The following is a 24,351-nucleotide window of genomic DNA, read 5'->3' on the forward strand; positions in this document are numbered from 1 at the left end:
AATCTTTGATGACATGTGCGTGAGGAAAAAAAAAAGCTGTAAAAACTTTCATGTGCAAATTACCTTAATGTTCATGGTTTTAATTTTCTAATATTTGTAGAGAGTTACTAAACTCAGCTCATTGTCTTATTTTTCCACCCACGTTATAATCTCACCCACCTTAAAAAGTTAAAAAATTAAAATGATATTTCCCCACCCACTATTATTCCCAAAATAACCTTTAATATATACATACATATGAAATTATAAAATTGTCTCTTAAAAAATATAACAAATAATATGTAAATAAAAACTACTAAGTTCTGCAAATTCAAATGGAAGATAGAGGTATCCAAATTCAAAAGAATTCAATAACGACAAATTCAAAAATACGATAGATAAATTCAAATGACCTACACACAAAAATTATTCTTCTACATTTTCAATGCAAACATAATCTTCTACCTCTTCCGTAGAAGCGTCACTTCCACCTGGTAAATGAAAAAGTCATTTTCTAAATCCATTGATATTTTTTTACTTCCTCTAAATGAAAGGAGATGAAAATATAAGGGTTAAATGAAAAGGTCATTTTCTAAATCCATCGATATTTTTTTCACTTCCTCTGAATGAAAGGAGATGAAAATATAAGCCCAACCGTTTAAAAAAAAAAAATTAAGCAAAACAAGATAATTAATGTCCTTATCAGTCTTTTTGCAAATGGACAAATTTATAATTAAAAAATTCATTAAAAGGTGGGTGAAAATATAAGACATTAGGGTAGGAATAACATCACACTATTTTTATTGAATTGTGATTAAAAGACTAAATCATCTCTTCATCATCTTTTGATTAATTTTTGTCAATAAATAGTATAAATACACAACCATGATGATATTCTAAACATGAAAAGGGGGATGTGAGAGGGAAGTGACTTCTACAAGAAGCAGAGGGCTCTCTTTTAGAGCAAATATCCTTTGTTTGATAAGACGATATTCTAAACTACCGTAATCTAATTGGAGGGAGTTTCAAATTTGAATTCGAGGGACTACAAAGGTAAAGAATTATGCCAATAGTTCTGAAAATTTGGAACAAGAGAGGCACTAGCAAACTTATAAAACAAACCAATGCCGCCTGGATGGAAAAGTTGGTATAGTGAAATACGAGAACAAAATTTTACAAAAAAAATTTCTCACATTCGTATCGATTTATGTCATCGTGACGGTATTCAAGTATGAAAGAAGAAAACAGGTCACGAAGGAGTGACCGATCAAGTAGTGAGTGCCGGTAGTGTGGGAGTAACAATTGCGTTATCTGTCCAATTTTTTTCACCCCAGTGCCGTAACATGTTCTTCCAGGAGCAGAACTCCTCGTTGCACGTCTTCAAACGCTTGTCTTCGATCTTAATTTTCCAGTGACCATCCGTGTAATTTGCTTTCTCCGCTTGCCTCCGATCCCACTCTAGTCCCGCCTTTTGCTCTGTCCGAAGCAAACAGAACTTTTGCAAGTTTCCTGGCATAGCATCGTGCACTTTCCACCACGTTTTATGCGCAACATCACTCGCAAACTCCTGCATGAAATCCACGTTCCAATTGCAGTCATAGTCGCGGAAGCAAAGCCACGGTTTGTTACCAAGGTAATGGAGGACATAGAGCATTGGAGGGTCAGCTTGAAAGAGGTGCGTTTTCATTTGCTTTATCTCCGGCTCATCACCTTCCCAGAAATGTTTCAAGAAGTTCATGTGTTTCGGAATCCTGTGCCACCATGTATATACCTCATTCAGATACCCCTGGTCACCACCGTTGTAGGATACAATTTCGTTGATATGGTCCATGAGCAGCCGGAATGTACAATTTGAGGGTTCGACAACCATCACACCTGAGTTGAACAAAGTAGCATTATTTCCTGTAGCTGATATTTCTGGCATCTGAAACAGGAAATCGATATTCCTGAGTATAAGCATGTCAGCGTCAATGAAAATGATCTTGTCGTAATCAGTCAACTGCCAAAGACGGAACTTGCTGTAGTTCCATTCGTTGTAAGCTTCTGCTTCAGCCTTAGGGTTCCTGATTCTTTGGATTGTGTGGATCTTCCACCCTGCAGCCGCCAGTCCTCCTCGATGATACTGAGTGATTGTTTCATCGACCAGTATCACAAGATCTCGTGTTGAACCAGCCATACGGATGCTTTGAGCTGCAGCAATGGCTCCACAAACATATACATCTGCAGAGTGTAGGATCGTTGCATATGCTTCTCGGTTGGGTCTTTTCGAGTCAAAATCTTCTGTGTACAAACATGTATCTGATCAGTTTTCAAGTATACTGCAGTTACAAATTCAGCAAAATTTCAAAGTAACCATGAACTACACTTGCTTTCTTGTGGGATGCACTTAATTAAGTAATCCATTCAGAATGAGCTCAACTCCACATTTTTGCAGGATTCGGAAACACTTGAGTTTCGGAAAGTTAAAAGCAAAAACAGAAAAAGCAATGGAAGAGAGGTATACCAAAAGCTATCATTGCGACAAAACAACTCAAAAGAAAATTCAAACTTTGAAACAGGAGAATTTAAAAAAGCAACACAAGACACTGTTTTAAATCTTACCTTTAGCCTTGAGAGGAAGTGCAAGCTCACATGATCCTACAGGGAGCTGTAACTTCTCTCTCAAGGTATTAAGTTTCGGTTCATAGAGCCATGCGTTCCCTTCATGTCTAACAAGATCTTTGCAAGTGAATAAATTTGGGATGGGAAAGCAGTCGGTCACCAAAAGTACATGCACCGGGTGATATCCTTGGGACAAGGCCGCCAGCCTTGCTGCTTCAAGCTGCAAGTGCAAACGAGCCACTTCTCTTGACCAGCTGCCTGACTTGTTGCAGGGAAGCTTGACAGCAACCAGATCGAACGGTGAGCTTTCAGGAATTTGAATCTTTGGTAGAGAGGGACAAGCAGGAACTTCGGATTCTTGTTCTTCGTCTATCCATTCAGGATACAAGGATTCCCATGTTACGTTGTTTGGCGCATAGTTGAGATGCAGAACAACCTGCTCAGAATCTGGAAAGAGCTCCTTCCAATTGTCAATCTCGTTGTCATTAAAGTTTAACAGGCCAATTCTCCGATAATCATTTTTGTGAGTGAGTTTTTCAACAAAATCCAAAATTTCATTCCAGTTTATCTGTAAAGATGATACATAACGTAAATCTGCAGGAACGCTCATTCTCATCCATCTGCGTTGAGAAGTTAGCCTGCAGCCAATAAACTTGTGTTACAACTATTGCCACCGGAGAGAGATAGAAAGAAACCAAAGAAGAACAAAAGGCAATGCCCTTTTGCCTGTTAATTACGAACAATACATTTTCCCCGGAAGAGGAAAAGTGTAACCTTCAAAAGCCTCAACATCAGAAAAGAGACAAATGTTGAAGCAAGAAAATACCTAATTATGAGTAAACAAATACCACAAAATAAGAAGTGAAAGCAAGGTGATCAGCGCATAGGACGTACTGAGATACAGAGCTGGAGAGGTGATCTGTATTATAAACAGCAGAAGAGAGGAAGAGCGTCACAAAAGTCCCGAATACGAGAACGATCAACACCAGTTTCAAGGTAGGCTTGCAGTTTAAGATTCTTTCTTGAGCATGAAGGTGGAGGGCCTTTTCAATATCTTTAAGAACTTTGTTTCTCTGGGGCCTTCTTTTGTTGGTGTCTTCACTGAAACACAAAGGGGATTCATAACAACATGAGCACATTCTAAATGGCAAGCGAAAGATAGTACGAAGAGCAACAAATGGAATTGAAAAAACTATTTATAGCAGTAAACAATTGGATGCCACCGGAAACAAGTTCCGCTCAGAATTCTACTCAGAAAGACAAAAAAAAATTCCGCAATCAACTCCACCGTACGAAATACATTGCACTTTGCACATTGACATGCAGAAACAACACAAATATGAATGTTCTACGTTCCATTCAGCACATTACAATTAGAAGTGCTCACATCATTTGCAAAAACTAGATCCCGAAACTTCGATTTTGAAATCTCAAATGCACCATGATCATTGACCATGACAAAGTAGCTAAATCCCCGGAATAGTAGTTCCTCTCCAAAACATTTCGGACTTTATCAAACACTACTCACAGAGCTGCATAATACATAAGCTGCACGATTTTAACATTTTCTTTTCTGACGATGCTACCATACACATCTTAAAACAGTGTAAATTGGGCCTAATTATTAGCAAGACTTTACACTTAATCATAACAAGTACAATATCCATCATAAAATCTTCTACACAACTGTTCATCCTTATCCAAGGCCAAAATTTAGTGCCGAAAAAAGAAAACTCTACCCAATTAAAAAAATCTAGTTTCGTCTCTTGATCTGTATACACTATACATTCACATATATGTAACAAAAAAAAAAGAAAAACCATCTAGTGAAGTGGTAAATCAACAAAACAATCAATAGCTTATGTCATCAGTAGTGAGTTGATATCATTATCGCCAACAAAACATATCAACATGTTCTTGATACAGTTTCGAGTTCCTTCTTGCAAAGGGATTTCTTACTTACATGTTTATTATTCTAAACTATGGAACTAAAATATCAAACACTCCTATCAAAATGAAGTCATTAATTAATCACTAGGAAAATGTAAATTTGAATTGGAGAGAGAGAGAGAGAGAGAGAGAGAGAGAGAGGGAGACTGACTAAGGTGGTGAAGAAAGGCGGTGTCTGGGTTCAATGGGAGTAGTAGTAGGGGAGTGACCTCTCATCTTTTCTGCTGATTCAACTCAACCATTTCATCTTTTGATATATAAATACACTATATGTACATATAAAAGAAACAATGAAATTCAAAGCAGAAGAAAGACTTGCAAAAAGCGGATTTGCAGTCGTTATAAGAGCTCTGTTGTGTGATGGGATGGCAGTGAGTTTGGTCGGCCGAGACAGCTGAGTCACTGAGAGACAGACGAGGTCACGAGACGGTTGGTCAATTCGTGGAACTTGCTTTGGCTTTGCCTCGGGTTGGTCATCCTATTCTGGTTTTTGGTACACACCTTTTTCGGTCTTATTCAATCCTCATCTGTGCCAAAGTTTTTACGCGAAGTTTTTCATTTGTTTTGCCTCTCTTTCTCTCTCTCTCTCTCTCTCTCTCCCCATGTTGGAAGACCTTTTACGCAATAATGATTAATCATGAAGAAGAGTAGGCTCAAATATAAAGCAAACCTACTCCGCAAACAGTCAACAACAATTCTTATCTCATTGTTATAACATTAAAAAAATTTGGCTGATTAGAAGCTTCTTTATCGCGTTATTAGTTCATCTATTATATTTATATTACATGAACTTAATTTTGTAATCGAAGTACAAGAGATCTCTCTTATACGTATCTTGAGCCAAAAAAGTGATGTGGCACTAAAGCAAAGACGGCCTGAAGGCAAGTTAAATAAAATTTGTGCTTATTTAATACATTATTGAATTGAGAGTCACAAATAATAAGAAAGCCGATGCATATAAGTGTTGTTGTAAGCATGGGTACAGCTAAATAAGGGCGAGGAGGGGCGGCCGCCCCTTCCTAAGCCGAAATCAAGCCCAGGACCTGTGGTTCCTCCCTTTTGGTCTCATCTGGTTTTCTGGTGTTCTGGGTTTCCTGCGCGCAGACTCTCTCTCTTCTTTTTTTTCCTCTCAAAATACCCAAACTTTGCATTTGCAGCTACTGAAAAGTAACGAAGAAGAAGGGTGAGAGGAAGAAGATAGATTTTCTCTCTCACCCACCCCACACCACCTCATGTGCCGTTTCAAAGTTACCCACTTTGATTTGGTTTTTCAACTATTGTACTCAATCAGTTTGGGCCACATAGCTAGCTATTTAATGTGCTGATTATATTGAGATTTGTTTTGTTTTTTAATTATTGATTGATTAATTTGCCTACTTTTTCAATATTTTTAGACACATTTTTGACACTATTATTTATCTTCAAATTTATTATAAATTCATATGAACTTTAAAAAAATATTTTGTAAAGTATTACGAATTTGTAATCATTTGAATTTTTATCTCCTACTGCCAAATGCAACAAAGTAATAAAAAAATTTGTCAATATTTTTATATATTATATGTTTTATATAGTCAATGTTCTTAGATATTATATGTATATTATAAATAGAAACTTATTTATACAATACATAATAAATTTGTTCAAATTTGCCTAAATCAGGTCATGTCCAATTCCTACTTCGAATATTTTAGTGCAAATTCTCCTACAATATTCCGGGTAGTTCACATTTTTTTCGGAACCTTGAACAGTTTAACTTTCCCACCTCCTCCGGACAATTTCTGTCTTCGCCGTTGATTGCATGCATATCATTCCTTCATTTTGGTCAGAAATCTTATTTAATTCCATGCCATCCCTCTGACCAAACAGAAGCCATGTGTCGTTCTTTCATCTGGCTTTAAGCATTTTTAACATTACTTTCCAAGCCACGTCAGTTAGGTTATGTTGTCACTATCAATTTTCTTGGTAACATTACTATTTTTGTTGTTGTTGTGGCGCCACAAAGCCTCTCCAAATTATGTGGAAAAAAAGAAGAGAAAAAATGGCATGTTTAAATAATTTTGTGGTGCATAAGTATCAAGTTTACTTCGGGTGTATAGGATCGACTTGAATTGGTTAACTAAATAAATTTAGGGAGGTGTTTTCTCTACACCTATTTTTACCTGTTACATACTCTTCTTAGTTATCGATAGTCGGAACGAATGAATTGAAGAAAATCAATGGACAAAAATTAATATAAGTGTGTAAAAAGTAAAAAGAAGTGTGTGAATAGCCTTACCCTAAATTTAATGTACTGAAGTGAATGGAAGCAAACTTTTAAATTTTGGCCAAGCTTAAACTATGAAGAATTTAGTAAGATATCTTATTCAAGAAACTTTAAACGCCAATTATAACACATAAATGCATTTAAATGGACCAGAATAGCGTGATGTCCTAATACACCTCAAATAGAAAGGACTACATTAGGTAGAATATCACTCAATTCAAAAAATAATTATAAAACATTGTAGACGTGCTTATAAAATAAAATAGACAGCTAATCTGTATGTCGACTCTTTCCTAATTTTTGGTTAAAATCATCTGCATATTCATTAGCATTTCTCAGATAAGCATTCCGAGGCTTATCAAATTTTAGAAGGCCTTACCTTAATCTGACCTTAAATATTATTAGACTAATAAGTTCTCATTAACTAATGGCTCGTTAAAGTGAGTGTTTTAAAAAAACAAAACAAAAAACAATGGTGATGGTGATGTGATAGACACTTAACACTAAAGGGGTATGTTATCCACACACCTCATTTTACTTCTCACACACCATTTGATAATTTCTGTCCGTTGATCTCCTTCAATTCATCCGATCCGACGGTCGAAAATTAAAAAGGTGTAAGAGAAGTAAAATGAGGTGTGTGGATATCACAGCCAAATACTAAATTATTTTAATAAGCTTTGTTTGGTATATGGTTTATGTTAATTGGCAGTGGGATTAGATGAACCTAGCCACTCACACCCATTCTTGTTAATTACCTATGTTTGGTATATGGTTTATCCATGTTAACTAATTAATGACATCTTACCCTAAACAACCAAGCTTTGTCTTTTATTTTCATTTTTATTCATTTCTTTATTTTGGGAATATGTGGGGTTGGTATTATTTTAACCTTTTATTATTGCTTATTAGTGCAGTAGGTGATCCATCAATAATTGTGGTCAAGAAAGTTAAGGAAAGTTCCAAAAAGAAGTTTCAAAAAATCAAATGATTTTAGGAATGAATCATGGCAAACTTTTGATTCATCAACAACTGTGGCATGTTTACGTAAGGGTAATCAGAATAAAGAAAGAGAATTAAATTCTAATTACGGAGTATTTCGGTGTTTATTAAATATTAAGGAATCAAAAAAGTGGTGGAGCCCACACGAAACAAGGAATCCAATTCCTGAAATTGGAGGAATGGGATTCCCTAGTTTTGTGAGGTATTTGCATTCCCTGAGGGCAAGGGAATCGGGAATGCATCTTTTATTCCAAATATGCCCTCACTTGTTTCTTATTATCCCAACATTGCCCTTCATTTGACACTCATTATGTCATTTTTAATAAATAAATAAAACCTATTTATATATTTTTATATAGATAATTTTATTATATAAATTTAATTAAGAATTTAATTTAATTAATTAGTATGAAAATAATTTATTTATGTATGGGCAATTTAGTCATCAACTTAGTTTTCATTCCGATTGAAGTGAATTAGTAAACAACTTATATGGACTCAATATCATTCTTGCCATCTTTTAATACATAAATAAAACCTATTTACACATGCTTATATAGATGAATTTTATTATATAAATTTAATTAAGAATTTAATTTAATTAATTAGTATGAAAATAATTTATTTATGTAATGGGCAATATAGTAATCAACCTAGTTTTCATTCCGATTGAAATGAATTAGTAAACAACTTATATGGACTCAACATCATTCCTACTCCGATTCTTGACAATTTTAGTAAACAACTTCAACATGAATCTGATTCTGATTCCACTTCATTTCAATTCCTCCTCAATCAAATTCCCCCTCAATCCAATTCCTCTCAATTTGATTACGGATTAGTAAACGTGCCCTAAAAGAGAGAAATATTTTTGGTAGGTTATATTACACCCATCATATGGAGAATTTCTTAGACTAGATTTATTGGCAGAGCTACAATTTATAGTTGGGAGAGCTTACGGATTTACAATAAATATCGTGAACAAAACTAAGAAAATGGTAGTGTATTAGTTTTTATATGGAGAAATTTTTAGGTTAAATTCAGAGCATATCACGATGATAGGATAATACTAAGAGCATCTTCACCGGTTGATGAAAGGTAAGAGCAAAGGCACAAAAGATGCCTTCTAACCCAAAAAGCAACATTCACTCGTCCAAATTTGCAGGGGCAACTGGTGGGCCATACAAAACCTGTCTAAATGAATGAGCAAGATGGGGCAGCCTTTTGCCAGCAAGCTGGCTGACGTCAGCCACATGAGAATTTTTTTTTTGTTAGGCGCGTGTAACACATGTGAGAAGGAGAGTGTCTGACAACAATTCAACAGCAGACAACCTAATGGCTAGTTGATATTGCTTCTTGAGGGTCCTTGGATTATCAACGGCCAGATAATCTGGACCGTGGGATTTCCAACAATAAAAAATTTGAAATGCCGAGTAGGACATGTGGCGCGTTGTAGTGTGTTCGATTTTAGATCGGTTTGAAAATCAATGATAAAAAATAGAAAATAAAGCAGAACAATAGAAAAAAAATAGAAAAAAAATAGAAAAAATATGCTGTCACAATCTCTAACAACCCATCTTGGTAATTTCCCATCACAACTCTATTCATTTTTACTACAATCTTCTATATTTCCACTTTTCAAATTCTTTAAAAAAAATAATAATAATAATTATGCTTGTTGTAACATCAAGCTTTTCCTTTGTATTTGAAATAATTTATTAGAATTGACAATCATTTTATTTTCAAAGCATAAAAAAAATAAAAATGTTCCTGAATATTACTTGCCCTTGCACTTTCCAACCAAGTGGAGTTGCACAAATGCAAGTACTATTCCGAATGAATAGCAAGGGCAGGTTACATGCTCTTGCCTTTGCTGTCCACTTAACGGGTGAAGATGCTCTAAAGGACATTGATGTTTGTCCAAACAACCAATTAGCAATAGAAAAAGTAACCCAACTCCTAATCACTAGTACGGTTTGGTAAACTTTTGATGCGGGACAATTCTTCATGGTAAGAACAGGTAAAAGCAACCAAACCTACCTGGAAATTGAAAAACACACCGGACAACATGACACGCACCTGAAAAAAAAAAAAAAACAATGACTATGAATTGAATTACAAGGAAGTTGTTGAGCTCGATACTAACTGAATTTCTGGGAGATATACTTTTCTTTCGCGCTTGTGTAAGCATGCATTGTGTTTTGATTTGTGTCCTCAGTATGAAGTACGAAAACGTGACGCAAAACAAGTCACGAAGAAGCGACGGATGCAGTGGTAAGTGCAGGTGGTGATAGAGAAGCAGTAGCATTATCGGTCCAATTCTTTTCACCCCAATGCCATAACATGCTCTCCCAGAAGCAAAAATCCTCAAAGCATGTCTTCAAACGCTTGTCTTTTATCTTAATTTTCCAGTGACCATCAGTGTAATTTGCTTTCTCAGCTTGTCTCCGATCCCACTCTAGTGCTGCCTTCTGCTTGGACCGAAGCAAACAGAAATTTTGTAAGTTTTCCGGCATAGCATCATGCACTTTCCACCACCTTCTATGTGCAACATTACTGGCAAACTCCTGCAGAAAGTCCACATTCCAGTTGCAGTCATAGTCACGGAAGCAAAGCCATGGTTTATTTCCCAGGTAATGGAGGACGTAGAGGATTGGGGGTTCAGATGCAAAGAGATGTGTTTTCCTCTCCTTTTTCTCCGGCTCATCACCTTCCCAGAAGTGTTTCAAGAAGTTCATATGTTTTGGTATCCTGTGCCACCATGTAAATACCTCATTCAGATAACCCTGGTCCCCACCATTGTAGGACACAATTTCATCAACATGATCCATGAGCAGCTGGAATGTACAATTTGATGGTTCGATAACCATGACACCTGAGTTGAACAGAGTAGCATTATTTCCTGTCGCTGATATTTCTGGCATCTCAAACAGGAAGTCAATGTTCCTAAGTATAAGCATGTCAGCATCAATGAAAATGATCTTGTCATAATCAGTTAACTGCCAAAGACGGAATTTGCTGTAGTTCCATTCATTGTATGCTTCTGGTTCAGCTTTAGGGTTCCTGATTCTTTGGATTGTGTGGATCTTCCACCCAGCAGCTGCCAACCCTCCACGATGATACTCACTGATTGTTTCATCAACAAGTATTACAAGATCTCGTGTTGAACCAGACATACGGATGCTCTGAGCTGCAGCAATGGCTCCACAAACATACACATGGGCAGAATGTAGGATTGTTGCATATGCTTCTCTGTGGGCTCTTTCCGAGTAAAAGCTTTCTGCGTGCAAGTATTTAGTTCATCAGTATAATTTCAAAAGTATCCATGACTTAAGTAGCTTTCTTACGGGATGCAACCAAAGTCACTGAACCTACTACATATGAGTTACAAGATGGAGTCTAGATTTCACAATCAAAGCCCAAAAGTTAAAAATATGATCTTCACAAATTTCTTCAACAACTAATGTTAAAGCTGGTCAGGTGGTCAGCACTAGCATCAATCACTGACGTAGCGGATCTCCTTAGCACATGATAAACATGGTGCATCAGTTCTGTGGTTTACACATTCATACATCTTATAGGGTTTTCAGTTGGATGACAATTTTGGACATCATGAATCATGAGGGTTGTTGATCACTCTGACCACGTGATGAGCCAGCAACTACAATCAGGGATGTCATGCATTTGCATCATGCATGCACGTTGGGATGGACCTGCTGTACTTGATCCCAAAAAGTTGACTAAAACTTATAGACACCTAATCGGTTGTTATCACGATCTCTGCCTATGTCTGGAATGAATACACAACTTGTTTCAAGATTATTTAGTTCATTTGATGTGGGATGACCTTTATATAAGCAATATTATCTCCCTGGTGTGCGTCACTACCTACACCTCAAACTAACTCCACATAAACAACAAAAGATTTCTGAAACAACTACCAATTGAATTTTACGATGCCCAGCAATAACATACAAAACCTACACCTCAAACTAAGCTCCACAGAAACAACTAAAGTTTTTTGAAACAACTACCAATTGAATTCTATGATGCCCAGCCACACAAATGTGAAAATCATTTATGAATGAACTGAACTCTACATTTTAAAGGAATCAAAGAAAGTGAAATTTGAAAAACTGAAAGGAAATAAAAAAGAAAGAGTAATTCAAGAGAGGCAGACAAGCAGCTCTTGTTGCACAAAAACAAATTTTGATTAAAAAAGAACAAAAGACACTAGTTTAAATCTGACCTTTAGCCGTGAGAGGAACTGAAAGTTCACATGAACCTACAGGGAGCTGTAGCTTATCTCTCAACGTATTCAGTTTTGGTTCATAAAGCCATACATTCCCTTCCCGTCTGACAAGCTCTTTGCAAGTGAACAAATTTGGGATTGGGAAACAGTCTGTCACCAAAAGCACATGCACTGGGTGATACGCTTTGGAAGCTGCAGCCAGCCTTGCTGCTTCAAGCTGCAAGTGCAACCGAGCCACATCTCTTGACCAGCTGCCTGACTTGTTGCAGGGAAGCTTCACAGCAATCAGATCAAGCCTTGGTTTTCCAGGAATCTGAAGCTTTGGTAGGGAGGGACAAGTAGGAACTTCAAAGTCTTCCTCTTCATCTATCCATTCAGGGAATAGGGTTTCCCATGTTATGTTGTTCGACGCATGATTGAGGCGTAGAACAACATGCTCACAATCTGGCAACAGCTCCTTCCAATGGTCAATCTCAGCATCATTAAAGTTTAACAAGCCAATTCCCTGATAATCCTTTCTGTCTGCCAGATTTTCAATAGCATCAGAAATTTCATCCCAGTTAATTTCTACAGATGATATGTAATGTAAATCTTGAGCAACACTCTTTCTTGTCGACCTGTCTTCAGAAGTTGGGCTGCAGGCAGTAAACTTCTGTTACAAAATATTTCCACTGGTAGAGAGAGCAAAGCCAACAAAAAAAAAAAGACCAAATCCCATTTTCTTTACAAAGAAGGGTGCACTGACTATATTTTTCCAGGTGGGGAAATACCTCTCGAAAACCTCAACGCAAAGAAGAAGTATATATTGAAGCAAGAAAATGGGAATAAAATAATAAGTAAAAGCAATGTGATGAGCTAACAGGGATATACTGAGATATGGAACGGGATTTATCATCTGAATGATAAACACCAGGAGAGAAGATAAGCGTGAGAAAAGTCCCCAATAAAATAACAGCCAACACAAGCTTCAAGGTGGGCTTGCAGTTCAAAGTTCTATCTTGCACGGGAACGTGGAGGAACTTCTCAATATCTTTAAAATCTTTGTTCCTCTGGGGCCTTCTTTTGTTAGAGTCGTCACTGAAACAAAAAGGGATTCATAGCTACATGAGACCATCATTCAGTAAATAAGTGAATGCAATTGGAACCAAGTTCCACCCACCAATACAATCGATTGTTCGGCAATCAACTCCATCATTGGGAATGCACTCTTCACAGATATGTTAAAACAGCAAATATATGAATAATGAATGTTCTACATCCCCATTGAAAGAACCCAAGAACCCGATCGCGAAAGTAATCCCTTGCACCATCACCATTCACCAACTATAAGCCGTTCAATTCAGACAGTGTAAATAAACTATAACCTAATCATTACCAAAACTCCTCAATTCAAATTCACACTAAAATAATAAAATAAAAATCATAAATCATAAGTGGTTCCAGACCCACTATTCATCAAAATTCATGAATCCTGACCCAAATTTTGAATTTTGAGTTGCCAACACAAAAATTCAAGTGAGGGTTTTCTTACATGATCATTTTTTTGGAGTATGGAAATTAAAAATCGAACACTGTCGGCAAAACGAATGCAAATTACACTAAAAATAGTGAGAATATATACAGAGAGAGAAGGGTAGTGACCTGGCAGAAGTAGAAAGGCGGTGTCGGGGCTCAATGGGAGTTGGGGAGGAACCTCTCATGGTTGCTGATTCAGTAGAAGAAGAAGCCTGGGGAGGAACCACCACCACCACCACCAGCAGTCTCTGTTGTTGCTGTTTTGTGAAAACGACGAGATGGGGGAATATTTGGCAAGACACAAAACAATTGGGGAATATTTTCTATAACATTTAAAAATATATATATGGAAAGAGACAAATAAACGAATTCTGAAAAAAAAAAAAAACTGGGAATCTACGATCTGTGTGTGATGGAAGGACTCTCTCTCTCTCTGTCAGTATTGTTATAGTGGGTAAAGAAAAAGAATGGTCAATGCAAGTGTAAGAAAACGGCGAGTCAGAACAAGTAAATAAAATTGAAGTAATCCATATTTTCCTGTTTTTGTTTTTGGTCTAATAGTTTTCATAGTAAGTCTTTCATTATTCTTGAACCATTTCCCACCCACTTTCACTCGTTTGGAAGAACTTTTAAAATGATTGAAGACTTTTTTAGACATAAAATATTTGGGTTTCAAAGGCACTTGAAGTACTTCCTGGAAAAAGAAGAATCAACTTTTTGCTTCTTTCAAAAAGCATTTCATGTGTTTTTTTTTAAATTTACTTGCGTTTTTACTAATGATAGATTCAAAAACCATTTTAACTAAAAGTGTTTCTAAATGAGTCCTAATTGCATCTTAATAACAAAGAGCCTTGGAAATTTGTTTTCTTTAGGAATGTTGCGGTTCTAACTGTTCCCAAACCATAATAGCCACTTAGCACTACAGTCTAATAATATTTTTCTTAACTTGTAAGTGAGAGGTATTAGGTTTATTCTCACCAAATCGAATTTGAACCAATTATTGCTAGCCTATTATGAAGCTTAGCTTACTCTCCTATCCTCTTTGTAAATAATATCATTTGTTAAAATAAAAAAAAAATAAAAAAACTACACTGATACTAAACCACGATAAGGGCCGTGAGATTGGTGCTAAGCCGGATAAAATTGATGCTTCTCATTGATAATAGTTTAATATCAAACACGCTGTTTATGAAAGTCACATTTTTAACCTCTTACTAACAAAATGAGAAATAACACTAAATTATAGAATTAAGTGGCCGATGATGAGTTGAGGCTTATTTTTACTTTTACCCTCACTGCAAAAGAGAAAAAGAAAATGTTTTCTAAAAAAAAAAAACATAAAGAAACAAAAAGAAGAAGAAAATATTAAGGAAAACCGCGCGTTTTAGGGACCACCAGTCCTTCATTTCTTCTTCCTTCCCCGTTCCCCCTCCGTCTTCGTAGATCTGCAACTTTTTCTTCTCCTACACGCAATTGAACATATCATCATCACAATCATCCGCTTCAGATCGTAGCCGTATATCTGAAAATGGTGCTGGTCTCGGCCGTACGGGATTACCTGAGTCGGATGTTGCAGGACATCTCCGGCATGAAGGTTCTCATCCTGGATTCCCACACGGTAACAACCCTTTCAACTCTCGAAAAGTTTCAAAATTTTTCTGAAGCAATTGTGATCGAGCAAATAATTGGTTGTTTTTTTTTTTTTTTTTGATTGATTGTGGCGTAGGTCAGTATAGTCAGCGTGGCGTATTCGCAATCCGAGCTTCTTCAGAAGGAAGTGTTTCTGGTGGAATTGGTAGACTCCATTTCCAAGTCCAGAGAATCCATGTCTCACCTCAAAGCCGTCTACTTCCTCGCACCCACTTCAGAGAATATACAGTATTTGCGCCGGCACTTGGTTGCTCCTCGATTTGGAGACTATCACCTCTGTAAGTTTTGATGTTTCTTTATGTTATTTTGGTTGTGGAGTGTGTTTGAAGGGTACCCAGATGATATTTGGAGCTCATTTCTCATGGAATTCCGGAATTTTACAGTTTTCTCCAACATATTGAAGGATACCCAGATTCATATTTTAGCTGACTCAGATGAGCATGAAGTTGTGCAGCAACTTCAGGTAATTCATCATTCACTCAAATGCTTTCTCGCATGTTCGTTTCGATTATCTGAAAATTTATGTATGTAATGCACATTGCTAACTGAATTTGGACTTCCAATTTTATTTGGGATGCCAGCAATTTGAGAAATACATCATAAGTAGTGAAGTTTGTAACTAACAGCCAGATAAATGTTCTTTTGGTCACCTAGTGACCAGGAATGCATGGTCACTCATCCTTCGATTTGATATCGAGGTTGGATAAGAAATGAATACGCATTTAATGTTTTAATCTCAACACTTATTATCAAAGCCAAGGGTGAGGGACCTTTCCGTGGTCACCTAGTAACCCAAAGAATGGGACTCACGTAACGGGAACGTACATCTCAAGTAAGCTTATTATAGTATTATGTGGAAGCATGGTTTTTGTTTCACTCGCTTTTGTAGGGAAGTTGATGCAAAATATAATTTGTTTTTGTTTGAATATAGTTACTCTGTGCTCTGCCCGGTTGGAATCAGTTTTATTTCTGTTAAATCCTTGTTTCTTTTTTAAGAACTAATAGTAATAACTTCAACCGAAAACTAACAATAATAAATCCCTGTTCTAATGCATGACTATACAGATCAAATTTCCAGTGAAGTTCTCTTTTAAGATAAAGAAAAAATAAATTCTTGTGTAACATAGTGGTTATGCCATTCTAATAGTAAACTTAACAATAAAAAATTCGCCATGAAACCGTACATATGGGTTTAGTTTCTTACTCTTCATATTAGGCTTATCTTGGTCTTGCAGGAGTTCTATGCAGACTTTGTTGCAACTGATCCTTACCATTTTACTTTGAATGTGCCATCAAATCACATGTATATGCTCCCAGCAGTTGTGGATCATTCAAATTTACAGTGCTTCTGTGATCGAGTAGTTGATGGAATTGCAGCTGTTTTTTTGGCATTAAAACGAAGACCAGTTATTCGTTATCAAAGAACATCTGATATTGCAAAAAGGATTGCGCAGGAAACAGCAGTAAGTATAATATGTTCCAAATAGTTTTGTATGTGGGCTTGTATTGATAGTACTATTTTGAATGTGAACTTTATCAGGGTTTTGTATTCTCCTGTCTCTCTTTTTCTATAAGCTCAACTTTTTATGCATGCGGTATGCCATATAAAGTGGATTTTACAGCATGCAGATTCTCTCCATGAAAGTCTGTACAGGGAAACTTATATTGTGTTTTGGGCATGTAACAGAAGCTGATGTACCAGCAGGAAAGCGGACTTTTTGATTTCAGACGAACAGAAATTTCTCCATTATTGCTGGTAATTGATAGGAGGGATGATCCTGTGACCCCGTTGCTGAATCAGTGGACCTATCAGGTAATTGTGTCATGACTAACATTTACTGGATGTGTGACATTGTCTCATCTTGATGCTTGCTTTTAAAATTACAATGGGACAAAATCACCTGAAATATAAACAGAGCTCATTTATTAATCTAATTTCAGGCAATGGTTCACGAATTGATTGGTATTCAAGACAACAAAGTCGACTTACGAAACATTGGAAAATTTCCAAAGGATCAACAGGTTGAGTTTTATTTTCCCTCAGTACTTTAAGTATCTGTATTTGTAATTTTTCTTGCTAAACAAATACATTTGGTATTGATGCTCATAGGAGGTTGTGCTGTCATCAGAACAAGATGCTTTTTTCAAAAAGAACATGTATGAGAACTTTGGTGATATTGGGATGAACATCAAGCAGTTGGTTGATGAATTTCAGCAAATTTCAAAAAGTAACCAGAACATCCAGACGATAGGTTCGTAGGATGCAAAAATGAAAATTTGAGAGTCTTGACTTGTAGTTACTAACTATTGCATAGCCCCACATGGAACCGTTGCTGGTAACTAACTGTGTACATTCATTATTAATGCAGAGGACATGGCCAAGTTTGTTGACAATTACCCTGAGTACAGAAAGATGCACGGAAATGTTTCAAAGCATGTGGCACTGGTAACAGAAATGAGTAAGCTAGTTGAAGAGCGAAAACTTATGGTAGTTTCACAGACAGAACAGGAGTTGGCTTGCAATGGTGGGCAGGTGGCAGCTTTTGAGGTACTAACTAAAACAACATATTTCTCAAATAAGCAAAATGAAACTGAACTTCGCTTACATTCTCTCTACCCTCTTTATTCCTCTGTGTACCATAACTTGTTCTGTTATTGACTTTGAGATAGCAACTATTTAACTGTCATTGAAATTTGAATTCAGAAGCAACCATCTCTTTTTCCTATGTACATTGCAGGCGGTGACAAATCTATTAAACAATGAAAGTGTATCTGATATTGATCGCCTACGACTTGTCATGCTGTATGCCTTACGCTATGAGAAGGAGAGTCCTGTGCAACTAATGCAATTATTTAACAAACTGTCATCCAAATCTCCCAAGTACAAGCCTGGGGTAATGTAACCAAGATAGCATCCTTGTTTGGATTCTTTTACCTCATGTCATTTTTTCCTTCATTTTTCTTTGGGAGGGAGTGGGGTCACATATCTGTGGTTAAGTGGAAAATTTTAATTCCTAAAGCCTGACCCTCGAAGTTCAACAGCTACCTTCATTCAGATCATTGGTGATGGTGATTTTTATTTTAGTTTTGCTTATCCAATTGTTTTGGAGATTGACCCTTCTTTGGGAGGCTCAATAAGAGCTTATGCTTCTAATGTACCTTTATTTTAGCTTCCAAAATTATTTCACGGGTTTAATAAATTATCTATTGTGGAATTACAGCTTGTCCAGTTTCTCTTGAAGCAAGCGGGTGTGGATAAGCGAACCGGGGATCTTTTTGGAAATCGAGATTTCTTAAACATTGCACGTAACATGGCTCGTGGGCTGAAGGTTTGTTTGGGAAAGTTACACTCTTTGCATATTATAGGTTGTGCTTTACAAGCATATAGATAATATCTTAAATGCTGTAGGGGGTTGAGAATGTGTACACGCAACACCAGCCTCTTCTCTTCCAAACTATGGAAAGCATCAGTAAGGGACGGCTGAGAGATGTGGATTATCCATTTGTGGGAAATCATTTCCAGCAGGGCAGGTTGGTCTCTGAAGTCTTATTCTATTTCATTTTGAAGTACTTTCCCCAGGAAGTCAGTTTTAAGTTATAATTTTATTAATTTTGGGAATTTCATATCTCCAAGAGTAAAAACTCGAGGAGCATTGAAATGAAGCTCCTGCACCCTGAAACCCGTATGCTATGCATGCTGCCTGGAGCCCATTTCTTGGGTGCTTCTTAATAACAGTTCATTCTTCAGTGTTGAGTTTACTAGTGAGATACATGAAAGAGTGGTTCTGTTTACACCCAAAATTCGTCTCTCAACAGAGGACACCCAAGTTTACAAAATTTGTTTTGAGGACAAATATATCCTTTAACAAAAATGACCAAAATGTCCAAATTATGATTGATTATATGATTTTGAAGATTACTGTTAAGGAAACTATAATTTAAAAAGTAAAAAAGGCTTCAATTAAAAAAGAGAGAAGGAAAAGGGGTCAGGGAGGTTGCTCGGACATCATGGAAGTTAACATATTAAGATGCTAAACCCTGAACCTACATATTAAGATCCAAGAGTACGAATGTTGTCAAACATATGATCTGATCCTTAAAAATGAGTGGAACGAATTGCAAGAGTCTCATAGATCGATACAACACCCACACCCGTCCCGCATATCCATGGTTGCCAAACTTTCCGCTGAACAATCCTCACAGGCTGTTCTGCAAATCTACGTACCTGATTGCCAAAACTTTGTCTTTGTTCCCACCTTCTCTTCGACCTCTTCCTCCAAATAAACTAAGAACTTAGCCTTTGTACATTATTGCTGCTGTTTTTTAGGAAACGACGGCAGAGTTTGCCAGTGATAGCGTTGTTGGTTTAGTATTCAGTTTTTATCCTTTTCTTTTAAATTTTAAACGAGGTTAATAGTGAGATATTATAAAATACTATGGGTGTCCAGAGAAAGATAAATTAATTATATGGGTGTCAGGGGAAATTTGGTTATCCAGAGACAACTAATGGGTATAAACAGAATCACTCTACATGAAATCAGTGCTTGCGGACAAGTTTGGAGGTCATTGAGGCCCATACTACCTTCTGTAGACAGGATGACCGTCTAAAGGACCTTAAATTTAATCACTGGTTTTCATGATTGCTTTGCAGTTCATAATTTTCATAATTTCAGACACTCTGTTAGTGTCCAGGTTTCTTGCTGGTTTCTCCTAGACATCTCAAATGACTTGGATATAAACCTTTACTGTTTTTAATTACCAGCTGCTTGGTCGTTCCTTTCTTTTTCTTCTCAAGTTGCCCGACCTTGTTTCTGTCTACCCCACTCCATTTTGTCCAGTTTAATCTCTAGGGACCCACAGACTACATTAATCTATGAAACTTGTCATAGTGCGAGGGTAGAAAAATACAATAATTTGGATTAATATTCTAAATTACGCCTATGATCTCCATGCAGGCCTCAAGATGTGGTCATTTTCATTGTTGGGGGGACAACTTACGAGGAGTCTCGTTGTGTAGCTTTACAAAATGCTATGAATACTGGAATTCGCTTTGTACTTGGTGGTTCTGTGATTCTCAATTCTAAAAGGTATGTTTCAGGTCATTGTTGTAATTTATGCTGAAATACTTGCATTATAAACTTATAAGTGAAAAAGAAGTTTACCTTGCTGTACTAGCTTCACTTAATGCTTGGATTTCTAACAGTCTTTTAGTGGTCCGACTTGATACCACTCCTTTCTTATGTTGGATGTAAGTATGAGATTTTTGGCATGATAAATATTCACTTATTTGGGTTATTTCGTGTCGCACTACTTGTTCGTATCAGTCCAATTCATCTACAAATTGAGTTCCTAGAAGTTTCAAGAACATGATAAATAAGCATTCACTTACACCTAACCAATTATGGAAAATGGGAGGTTGTGATGAGTAAATATTAGTACATTTTCTTTGGAGGTCTTGAATTATCTGTGGTAATTGTAGGGTATTCTAGTTAGTTACTATATCTAATTGAAATTGTCTAAAATAAGATGCCCTGCTTCAATTATTTCTTCGCTGGCAAATGCAGGTTCTTGAAGGACTTGGAAGAAGCTCAGAGACTAGCTCGTACTAGCAACGCCATCTGAGTTTTGGTTTCTGGTATGTCTAGCATTTGAAGAGCGACGTGGATAAGTGGTTGTGGATGTATATGGGTGTTGTTTATGTCACTTGCTTTAATATAAAAATTGCTACACGTGCTTGGGGGATCATCCGAATCAACCCTCTGTTGCTGCGAGATGGCCTTTGTTTACCATTTTGTTGGAGTTAGAACTGAAGGGAAGACGTATCCCATAAATTTGGAGGCTAAGATCTACAGCAGTTCCCACCCTCCCTCCGATAAGAACCGCCGAGAAGAACCAATTTTTCTGCTAACCAAGCCAGATATCCGTAGGTCTTAATTAACATAACATGTACTTTGCCTTGTTAAGAACATGCCAATACCTACATCTTCCTATTCTTTTATATATACAGCTTGTATTCATGTAGTTGTACTTCAGATATTGTGAGAAACCAAAGTATAGATTTACAGCAGTGGCTTCTTGTTCCAATTTCAGCTTTTGGTGAGACGTTTTTGTTTTTGATGCGACGCAATTCTACTCTAAGGATGGGGGATTACGAGGGTTTTTTTCTCTTCTTATTAGTGTTAGGGTTACTTGGACTTGGAGGCCACATTCATGTTTCTTTATTTTACAAAGTCATGTTCTCCTAGACTTCATGGTCCAAAGAAATCGTGGTCATTCATTATTCGGTCTTAATTTCACGATAGGTGGTCATTGAACTTTTGTTGTACTTTTTCTTCCACCAGTCGATTCAGATCAAATGTTTAGTGACCACAATTTTCTTTAACCATGGCTATTATTTACTATTATTTTACATCATCAAAGGATTTAACTAATGAAATATTACATATACACCCTCAAACATATACATAAATACTAGTATGTACAGCTTCTTCGTTGTAGATCGGTTGTATCGCAAGTTTGCCCCTATGAAGTTTTTGGTTATCCCAGTTTGGTTACAACACAAATTAGATCCAATAAAAAATAAATGGGGGCAAACGGAAGTCACAATTCACAACGTGTAGAGAAAAATTTGTGCGGAGTTTAACTTGTCACTGGACTTTGCTGAGTGGCACTTTCAATCCACTCAAAATTCATCACATAGAAATCTTAGATATAATCTTTTATCATTCTTTTATATTTAAAATTCTTATAATTATTTTTTCCACTAATTAATATACACCATGAAATTAATCTAGGTGGAATAGGAGGCTGTAGGAGAACCATGGTGTGAAGGAAGTAGATATAATTGTGAATCAAGGGATTAGATTTGGGTCAGGGCCGGCCCTGAGAATTTGGGATCCTAAGCGAGCCTTCGAAGTGGGGTCCTAGAGTTCTCTGACTCCCGACCCTTTGTACATTGACATGTGTAAAAAAAATTCACTAAATATATGAAAAGTCTATTTCTACATCAAATATCTTTAAAAATTAATATAAAAAACAAAAATATACAAATATTACTCAAATATTACCCGTCTCGCGTTTTTAGATGCAAATGCACTTATTAAGTTTACATAATTTAATTTTTCAACCAATTCAAACCGAAAGAGAAGTCCATATACGCCAAATTCCAATCAATTTTCTATTGTTACAATGTTACTACATTCAATAAATGAATAAATGGTTGGATTTCTTACAGCTAGGGGAAATACTAGAGTGAAGAGGATAATAATTTTCGTATACGAACCTAGGCAGACGAGGCGGATTTGAATAATTTATTATATATTATATAAACTAATTAATTTGAACATTACATAATGTCATTTGTCAAAAAGGTGCGAGTTTTAACCTTTTAGGTACATAATAAAGATACATGTGGTGTGATCTTAAAATAGGGTAATAAAATCCCATAAAATAAACATAAAGGTGATATTTAAGAGAGAAACAATAAAGTAAAAATAAGATGGTGGAGACTATTTAAAAGAGAAAAGACGTGCAACTATATAAAAAAAAAAGATGGTGGGACCATCTTAAGTAAAATCGTGCAATTAAAATGATGTTGCGAATATGGTTGTCTTCTTCCTCGCGCAAGGCCGACCCTGCAACAATTTTTTTCAGATTTCAGCATTTACATATAAGCCCGCATAGCTCTCACCTATCTTCGTCCAAACCTGCCTAGTTCCGTCTAAAAATTGGGGGTCCTTCCGAAGTGGGGGCCCTAGGCGGGTGCCTACTCCGATTACCCTCAGGACAGGCACTAATTTGGGTGATTAGTCAAAACTCACAATATATGTCACTTATTTGTCCATCGTTAAACTAAATGCACTTGAAGTTGAAGGATTTACTTGGGGAGGCAAATTGTCTACCCTCTTGTTATTGTGCCCTTCCCATCTCCTCCTATTTGTGCGGTCATGGTTAAGTCACGTCAACATTTTATATTGATTTTTAATAGAGATAATAAGACAAAAAGTAATAGAAATATAAAATGTTGACGTGGTTTAATCGTTACCGCACAAATAGGAGGGGATGAGAATGACACGATAACAGGAGGGCAGACAATCTGCCTCCTTTACTAGGAACAAAAAATGAAATAGGGACTGAAATGGACAAATACAAAACTTCATAGGCAAATGAATAATTAACTCTTGTACTTAAATGACTCCTCTAGATAGTTTTTGGTTTGCAGTTTTGAGGTGTGAGTGTAAATGGAGTTCACGTATTCTTTGTCTTTATTCGCCTTTAAGTTTTGAGTTGTATTGTGCTCTCACATTATCACGTGAAAAAAAAAATACTAATATAAAGATATTGTATTCCTTCTTTATATTTAAATAGAAATTTACAGTTAATCTTTCATCTTACATTTTCACATGCATTTTAACTACCGGATCTCATTTTTTTATGTTTTTAGTTAAAAATCTGTCGTTTAAAAGCTACAAAAAAATCTCATATCCCATATTATCATAAAAATTAAGGAAAATTAATGAAAAATGTTTAAAAATTTTGAGTTTTAATAATAAGGACAAAATAAAAAGTAAAGTGAATAGTATCAAGATTAACTTTTTAGTGTAAAAATGTGATTTTTCGTTAAAATGAACAGTACTGAAAGCTTTTCGTTAAAATTTTCTAAAAAAATATCTTGATAAAGGAATCCACACAGGGCATATGTCATCAACTTCAACTTTTGTACTTGGGTCACTGTTTTATGCATGCAAGGGAAAGTGAGAAGCGAGAGAGATGTGTGCGTGCCTTATTTTTGGTGGGTAGCTGACAAGCTGCATGGGACGAAAAAAGACCAACAAGAACCTGACAAGCTGTCATAGCTTCTCTTAGCTTAGCTAGCTTGAGAGTTGGGTGGACTTCAAAAATGTGAAATGATTAAGCTTTGGACTATGAGAGTGTACGAGACTTAGGGGAGGGGAAAGGTATAACGTGAAATGATTAAGCTTGGAGGAATGGCAGACTAGCAGAGTCAGAGTGTACGAGACTTGGGGGAGGGGAAAGGGATACTTTCCGATCTTTTTTATCAAATTCATCCAATTAATTAATTTGGATTTTTGAAATTTGATTCAACGGTTATAAATAAAATATTCTTTTAAAAATT

The 24,351-nt window shown here is 36.3% G+C and overlaps 3 protein-coding genes across 6 annotated transcripts; 1 reads left to right on the plus strand and 2 right to left on the minus strand.

Annotated features, from left to right (window-relative positions):
* Positions 1–1,025: 1,025 nt before the first annotated feature.
* LOC114827363 (putative UDP-glucuronate:xylan alpha-glucuronosyltransferase 3) lies at positions 1,026–5,163 on the minus strand. 3 transcript variants are annotated; one of them, XM_029109124.2, is made up of 4 exons: positions 4,682–5,163; positions 3,475–3,681; positions 2,581–3,218; positions 1,026–2,259 (listed from the first exon to the last, which is right to left on the minus strand). In XM_029109124.2, the coding sequence occupies exons 1-4, from the start codon at positions 4,744–4,746 to the stop codon at positions 1,247–1,249; spliced, it is 1,923 nt and encodes a 640-aa protein (XP_028964957.1). In that variant the 5' UTR covers positions 4,747–5,163; the 3' UTR covers positions 1,026–1,246. The 3 variants fall into 3 exon arrangements, with proteins under 3 accessions (XP_028964957.1, XP_028964958.1, XP_028964959.1); XM_029109125.2 differs by having other exon boundaries at positions 1,026–2,256; positions 4,682–5,101; XM_029109126.2 differs by having other exon boundaries at positions 4,544–4,722.
* Positions 5,164–9,713: 4,550 nt separating this feature from the next.
* Positions 9,714–14,171, minus strand: LOC114827365 (putative UDP-glucuronate:xylan alpha-glucuronosyltransferase 3). 2 transcript variants are annotated; one of them, XR_003776536.2, is made up of 5 exons: positions 13,692–13,998; positions 12,921–13,127; positions 12,048–12,685; positions 9,965–11,078; positions 9,714–9,877 (listed from the first exon to the last, which is right to left on the minus strand). XR_003776536.2 is itself a non-coding variant. In XM_029109128.2 (4 exons), exons 1-4 carry the CDS (start codon positions 13,748–13,750, stop codon positions 10,048–10,050), a joined length of 1,935 nt encoding a protein of 644 aa, XP_028964961.1. In that variant the 5' UTR covers positions 13,751–14,171; the 3' UTR covers positions 9,714–10,047. The 2 variants fall into 2 exon arrangements, 1 of the variants encoding a protein (XP_028964961.1); XM_029109128.2 differs by having other exon boundaries at positions 9,714–11,078; positions 13,692–14,171.
* A 773-nt stretch (positions 14,172–14,944) lies between these two features.
* Positions 14,945–21,299, plus strand: LOC114827366 (vacuolar protein sorting-associated protein 45 homolog). Its single transcript, XM_070806440.1, has 13 exons — positions 14,945–15,183; positions 15,292–15,493; positions 15,599–15,678; positions 16,451–16,678; positions 16,903–17,028; positions 17,157–17,237; positions 17,326–17,467; positions 17,585–17,763; positions 17,954–18,109; positions 18,437–18,544; positions 18,625–18,746; positions 20,171–20,302; positions 20,780–21,299. The coding sequence occupies exons 1-13, from the start codon at positions 15,094–15,096 to the stop codon at positions 20,835–20,837; spliced, it is 1,704 nt and encodes a 567-aa protein (XP_070662541.1). The 5' UTR covers positions 14,945–15,093; the 3' UTR covers positions 20,838–21,299.
* Positions 21,300–24,351: the final 3,052 nt, after the last annotated feature.

The sequence above is a fragment of the Malus domestica genome, chromosome 10 (genome assembly GCF_042453785.1).
Source record: "Malus domestica chromosome 10, GDT2T_hap1".
Classification (NCBI taxonomy): Eukaryota; Viridiplantae; Streptophyta; class Magnoliopsida; order Rosales; family Rosaceae; genus Malus; species Malus domestica.